At 49.1% G+C, this 7,261-nt stretch overlaps 1 protein-coding gene across 4 annotated transcripts in view; it reads right to left on the bottom strand.

Annotated features, from left to right (window-relative positions):
- Positions 1–1,047: 1,047 nt before the first annotated feature.
- GNG4 (G protein subunit gamma 4) overlaps positions 1,048–7,261 on the bottom strand; it is a 42,662-nt gene continuing 36,448 nt past the window's right edge. For all 4 annotated transcript variants that reach the window (XM_033099845.1, XM_033099844.1, XM_033099846.1 and 1 more), the window contains exon 4: positions 1,048–2,730. In XM_033099845.1, coding sequence (XP_032955736.1) covers positions 2,602–2,730 — 129 coding nt within the window. In that variant the 3' untranslated portion in view covers positions 1,048–2,601. The remainder of the gene's footprint in view (positions 2,731–7,261) is intronic.

The raw sequence follows: 7,261 nt of genomic DNA, 5'->3' as shown, positions 1-7,261 counted from the left end.
GTCACTGCCACCCCTGGGCCGCTGCAGCTCCTGTGACATAAATCCCAGCACCCCTTCATTTCTTCACATCCCAAGCAGGGAGTCCAAGGAGTTCACCCCGGTCACTGGTCACTCCCCGGCTGGTCAGTGCTGGTAAGGGGTGTGCCTGAAAGACAGGGAAGACCTCTCCACTTCTACAGTGGGAGGGGCACTGCACCCCACTAAGTTTATATGCAAGGGGTGATCCCCCACTACAGGAATGGGGCTCAGATGCTGCACACCCAACTGGAAACACAGAATGGCAGCCGCCCACTACAGGGCACTCCATACCACTCACCTCCCAACGATGGCCAGAGGGTGGGCTCATCCACACGTTTGTGCAGCTCATGCCCCATGTGCAGAAACTTGCTTTTAAGAAGACAGCATTGAATTCAGGGACACGTTAGAAGCCGCACAAAATGCCATAGGTTTGGAAGGAAAAGGTGTACTAAAAGGCCAAAAAGATCTCAGGGAGGAACGTATGGAAGAAAGGAAGAAAAGGAAGGCAGAATATGGAGAGAGAAAAAGGAAAAGCGAGGGGGAGAAAGTCTGGTGAAAAGACTGGAAGCACATTTTCTTCCTTGATCTGATGTAGCCAGTTTCCGCGCTGTCCCACTTCCTCAGCTTCTCTGATGGATTGTGCTTTGTTTCATCAGGTTAATGATGTTGACATGGACCACAGAATAAAGAGAGCCCGGTCATAAACCAAGATAGAGAAGGACCTGGAGCCTTATTATGACACACAGCACCAATTCTGCTGCAGTTTGAGCACACAGCCTCCTTACAACACTGGTATTTTCGGTGAGCTCTAATGAAGCTAAGAACGGGTTTCAACAAAAGAAGCAAAGAATAAAAATGTACTAAAACCATTTACAAGGGTAGCAAGTCATTAACTGATCTGAAAAGTACATTTGCCTTTTTGTAGGCCATTTTACGTGAGCCCTCCAACTGAACCACGGCAGTTTCAAGTTGTGTTATTCCCTATATTATAGCGTGGTGTTTAATATTTGTTTTAAATGATAATCAGGGCGTTCATCTATGCAGCACCTCTCTATGTCCTCCTAGACAGAGAGGCAAGAGGAGTAATGACCACTGCCTCCACTTTGCAGGTGAGAACATTTCAGGCACTCCACACCGCGGCCTCGCTCACACGGCAAGCCCCGTTCAGCACCAGGGACAGAGGCGGTTTCCAACCAACGTAATAGAACGTAGACAAAGTGCTCGCTGCCCCTGTGGGTTCGTCTCTTCTTTCATCACGGTGGTGTCAGTTCGTCTGAGGCGGGGCCTGCCAGTTTGTCTCAGAAAAACCAAGACCTGTCGAGCCTTCCACTGGGGCACCAACTATCGGAATACGGCCCGACATGCCTCCTCCTGGCAAATATGGGAAGAGACGGGCACTGCTCAGCAGGCCGCAGCCAGTCTTCACACAACGGGGTTCAGGTTGTTTGCGGGTCTACCTGCAGACAGGTACCCTTGGAAGGCAATGTAGCCCTGGGGTTCAGGGGGGATCTGGGGCCAGGCTGCCTGCACTCAAGTCCTACTTTTCCTGCTCACTATCTATAACCTTGGAGAAACTACCTCATCTTTCTGTGCCTCAGTGTCCCTCTCTTTAAAACAGACCTATGCTCATGCCATGTAATTATTGCTGGAGGATGAAAGAAGTGAATATTTGTCATTGCCCAGATCAGTGGATGGCACAAGTGAGCTGCCACCCCTGTGACTCACTCCTCAGGGGCAGGGGCCACCTTGGCGAAGCCCCACAGGCCCAGTGCTGTGCCCAGGTGGTCCTCATTAACACAGCCCACGTCACAATTACCGAGGAGGAGCCAGAATAGGAGGGAGCAGGAAGAGGTGGCATTTGGAGAGGGGAGATGGCCAGCCAGCTGGAGCACGTGAACAGCTAGCAGTCACCGTGTACATTTACGGATAAGCCTGCTACACTATCCACCCAGCATCTACATCTGTAGAAGGACCACCTCCAACATGGTCAGTGACAATCAGAGGGAACCAGGAGCCTGGGCCCTTGGCAGGGTCTACACCACACGGCCCCAGGAAGACACATTAAGAAAACCCTCCAATGCTTTAGGTTATTTCCCTTTTAGCAGGATGATGGAAAAGCAGGAAATAGAGACCTTCTAGAACTACTTTCTCCAGGGAGGGAGGTGCAAATTTTACCCATATATTTCAATTGGTCAAAATGCTCCTATGTGATGCTGAATTGTTGGGAATGGGGATTGTTGGATACAGTTTTTCAATAAATTATCTGCTGAATATATTAACTTGATGTATTTAAACTTGGGAATTGATGTTTAAAAATTGAAGCCCTTGAATCCATACTTATTTTTACTTGGCACATTTGTTATTTGGCTACAAAAAAGGTCTGGTTTCTTTGCCAATAATGAAAATAACACAGAAATTGAAAGAAAAAGTGAAATCAATGCAATGAAGGAAACCAAAGGACAGAGAGACCCTCCCTGCAACTGTGGCTGGGCAGGGACAGGAGGGGCGTCCCTAAAGCTACCGGCATGCGGGTCCCCACCGGGTGGCACTGACAGAACAGGAGGCGCTTCTCCACCCACGGAGTCAGAGGATGGTACAAAAGAACTTCTTCTCTCGGAAGGGGTTTTCAGACGCAGGCACGGGGACGATGAGAGGGTCGTCCCGGACGTGGGCCTCACAGTAGGCCAGGAGGTCGGCGGCTGCCTGGGACACCTGTGGGGACACAGCACAGGCGCGGGGTTAGGGGCCAGTTCTGAGTGTCCACGTGGAGAGTGGACAAGCCCGAGGCCAGGCTGTGCTGTGTGCCTGGCCAACGGCAAGGCCATTCCCAGCCCAGGGACAGGCTTTGTGCAGACCAGCAGAGACGCGTTCTGACACGTGGCTCTGAGGACAGAGATGCCAGCCAGACAGCAGATCACTGTCTGGAGGAACGAGAGGCAACAGGAGGGTCCAGACATCCTCGTCCTCCTCTCAGGTGAGTGACGAGTGGCGGCCCCAGGCCAGCAGCCTCGCAAGTACTCTGCTAAACCATTTCTAGACAAAGAAAGCAGGGTGCTGGCCCTGGCCAAGCCAGTGTGATTATATTTATTATTATTAGCAGTAGTAGTATTTATTAATTGTCTTATTGCAATCTACTCACACGACCAACATAGAGACACTTTATCCTCCTCAATACAACATATATCGTAAGCACTATAACACATAAGCTACATGTTATAACCACACAGGATTTAGCTTGGAATGGCCACCCACCTGACCAGATAGCTCTTTCCCTCCATCTTCCTTCCAGGCTTACCTGAAGCCTGCGGACACATGGCCCTTGTGCACAGAACTACCCCCCTAGCTGAAGTCCAGGAGCTCCAGAGGAAGAGCTGCTGGGGCAGGGCAAGGTGCCGAGAGGAAGATGAAGTTCCAGCTCGCTGCCCTCTGTGTCATGTACCTGGCAAGTGAATGGCCTGTGCGTGACCTCAGCCTGCCAATGAGGCCTCCCGCCTGCAAGCGCTTATCAGAGGTGGGAGGCATGGGAAAACATCACAGTCAAATGAAAACCTTTTGGTATATTCAATGTCTAAATCTTCTCCAGAATGACAAAAGCACTCTACAAATGAAACAACTTAACACCTTCCATATACGAACGTCCAAGCCACACACGTTTCCTCTAGGTTTTTTAAATCGGCTCATCTTCCAAAATTTTACAAATTCTTCTTCTGATTTCCAGCCTAGACTCACCTGCTTTAGCAGTGGTTGGAATCCTGTGAATAATTCCAGTAGAGATATGTCACGAATTTTCCCTCCAGTGAAATAACTGAAAGTTGAGCTGACGAGTCAGCCTAAATCCTGACAAAGTCTACATATGTGGGAAGTGTGGGATGGAGCATCAGGCTGCCAGTCCCATCTCTGCCCCTAAGCTGGCTGTGTGACCCTGGGTAAGTAACTCAACCTCCCTGAGCTTCAGTTTCCTCATTTGTAAAACTCAGGAGATTTAGATATCTCTAGGGTCCTTTTAACTCTAAACAATCTATAATTCCACCATGGCCAGTATTTTAGATCCTACATAAATGTATCTTGGGTGGAATGGGAGTGTTTGAAGTGTGCAGTGGTTTACAGGTCACCCATATAGGAATCTCCCAGGGGCAGACCAGGCCCACAGGGACCTGTGAAGCCATCGCGAGGGACTAGAGCCCAGGAGCAGGGACGCTGACTCTGAGACGCACGAAGCTGCGATGTGCAGAGGAGAGCGCTGTGATCATGGCGAGGGTTGCAGAGCATGAGCAGGAGCCTGGGAGGCCGAACCCTGCTCATGGCGTGCTTGCTGCCACGGTCTGCACCGAAGCCAAGTGCTCTCCCCTGACTGCCTCAGCCACGACCTCCTCTCCACGCCAGGCTTCTCGTGGTGTCCGGAGACCCGTGGGGTCTCCTCCACAGCCACCATGTTAGGACTACCCCCTGAATTCATCTAGCCACCCCTCTGGCAACCCCTGGAAACCGGTCGCTGCTGCCCAGGCCAGCAGACACAAAAGGGGAGGAGCGTGGGAACCACCACCTTCCACCTGTAAGAGCCTCCCGTCCTCGTAGGCCTACTGGGTCTCCATCCCGGACTTCACTGAGCTTTTCCAGATGGTTCATTAAGGAATGTCTTATCTGACCATCATCCCCTCTACAGTTTGCTAGTTTTCATTGTTCCCATCTATTTCATTGTTTTGGACATACTGCCACGTGTTCTGAATTCTCTATAAACATCATTATCTCACCCAGGAAGTACTTACTGAGTTTTAGATTAATACACATTTTAGCCAATTAAGAGGATATACGGGAAAGAGTAAGGCAAGATTTCTGCCCTCCAGAAGCTCTAAATGAGAAGACTCAAAAGTTAGAAACTTACTATAATAATTGGCATTATTATATAAAGCACAGTTGCACAGTGCCATGGGGCCAGGACAGGGCAAGGAGACAGGGGCGTGTGACAAACCCACCCAGTTCTGCACGGTGGCAGCTCCCTTAGTCCCCAGCCTCTGGGCCTAGAAACACGATTTTCTGGCACTCTAAGAGTGGGCCCCTCTTGCAGCAGACCCACAGCACAGAAGTTCAAGAGACAGCCAGCTGTACAAAACGTGAATAAAAATAGCGAAGTTAGAGTACTCGCTATGGCCAGGCGCTGTGCCAAATGCCTCATCTCATGAATGACATCATTTAACTCTTTTTTCTAAATAGTTTCAGGTGTACAAAACAATGTAAGAGTTAGACATTTATACCCCTCACAAAGTGATAGTCCCCCTCCCCCAATCTACTACCCCTCTGGCATCGTATGTACCGTAGCTGTTACAATTCCACTGACTCTATTCCCTATGCTGCACTCCACATCCTGTGACTATATATATATATATATATATGTACATATGTATATATATATACGTATATACATATATATATATGCATGTATATAATTATAGTTGACATTCAGTATTATTCAGCTTCAGCTTCAGGTGCACACAGTTTGGGGAATATAATCAATAATGTTGTAAAGACTTTGTAGGGTATCCAATGGATACTTGTCTTATTAGGGAGACCACGTCAGGGACGGTGTGGATGCCTGACCACTTAACTCTTCTAAGTAACATTCTTAAAGCCACTTTACAGATGAGGAAACAAAAGCACAAAAGTTAAGAAATGTGCCCAAGGTCACGTACCCAGGAAGAGAAAAAGCCAGACTTTGAAGCTAAGCAGTCTGGCCACAAACTCCATAGGCTACAGTAGCCTGATTAATTGATAATGAAAACCGGAACTGCTGAGTGCTCGAATGCTCTCGTGTGCTGGGCCTGCACACTCTCTCCTTGTAGACCTGCTACCTGGGAACTCACATGACCAGAAGAAGAGTGCTGCACCTGGAGTTTCTTAGGTCATTTCATTTACGCTAGGGACAGTCTGGCCAAGGAAACACTGACAGGTAAATCTCAGCTGGTCCCCGCTTCCTCTCCCTCTGCCCTGGGAAGCGCTTGGTGGACCCTGCCAATGTCACCCCCAGGGCTCCTCCCTCAAGGCTGTGCCCTACACACTGTTAAAGTATTTAAACAAGGGGGCCCAGGCTGAGGTGGCTTTAATGCAGCGGCGGCCTACGTAAGCTAAGACCTAAGCCAGTCAGTGCCCTTCCTGGAATCTGAGAAAGAGAAACTTCAGAACAACCAACTACAGACAGACAACTAGGCTTTCCCAAACAAGGCAACCACTGAAGCCATAACCAATCAAATAATTGCTTTGCTTTGCTTCAGTGTCTTCTCTGTGAAAACCTTTCTCCTGGCTCCTGGCAGTGCAGTGCCCCTAACCACCTTTGGTTTCGTGCTGCCCGATTCCAACTGATGTATATGCAAATAAACTCGTGAAAGATTTTAGTGTGCCTACGTTTACTCTGTACCAGCACAATCCAGCTGGTCCGAAGTTGGCTTGTTAAATTATAATTACAGTTTCCTTTCCGCTTGATCAGTTTACCTGTTCAGATGCTTGTATGTGGGTGGAATTGACTCGTTTAATTTCCTGAGAGCAACTGCCAGGGGGCGCTTCACTGGGGGCTGTTGCACTGTCACCCTGTAAATACGTCCATCAGTCCAGGGCACCTCGGAGGAGGCTCAATAAATGTGGCCTTGGGGGACCGCCTGGTGGAGGAGAGAAGGGGCTGGGCTGTGTTCTGGTTTCACATCAGTGTATCTGCGTCCCCTGCAGTCCCATGTCTGCCACACCCTAACAACTGTGCTGTTGGCGTCTGGCCTTGCTGGATGGACACAGGTCTAATCTAGGGACATTTCTGTCGCCTCCAAAGGTGAGAGTGCATTTTCTGCCACAGTTTTTTTCCCAAGAAAACCAGCTGTTCTTAGATTGCCTCCTGCTGTTGTTTTTGGATCACAGATGCGTTTGCTTAGTTATAACCACGCTCCTTGTCCTGTCTGTGCACCTGTACAGCAGGTACAAACACATAATGAAGTCGCAAGTGCCCACTGGAGAACTGTGGATCGGGGTTGCTACCAGGAAATACTGATTTCCTAGATGCGCTCAGTTATTGAAACAACATTGGAAAGGATGACCTGGTAGCGTGAAGTCACCACACAACAAAAGAGTCAAGGGAGTTCTCACCTCAGGGGCAGCCCTTCATCTGAGTGTCTCATGTCCCTTTATCTTGTGTAACCTCAGAATCCTGGCTTAACCCTGAAGTTTGTTGTATTGTGATCTGAAGCGATAAATACATGGAATGAGA

The sequence above is a fragment of the Rhinolophus ferrumequinum genome, chromosome 27 (genome assembly GCF_004115265.2).
Source record: "Rhinolophus ferrumequinum isolate MPI-CBG mRhiFer1 chromosome 27, mRhiFer1_v1.p, whole genome shotgun sequence".
NCBI lineage: Eukaryota > Metazoa > Chordata > Mammalia > Chiroptera > Rhinolophidae > Rhinolophus > Rhinolophus ferrumequinum.
This window is presented reverse-complemented; position numbering and strand designations above follow the sequence as displayed.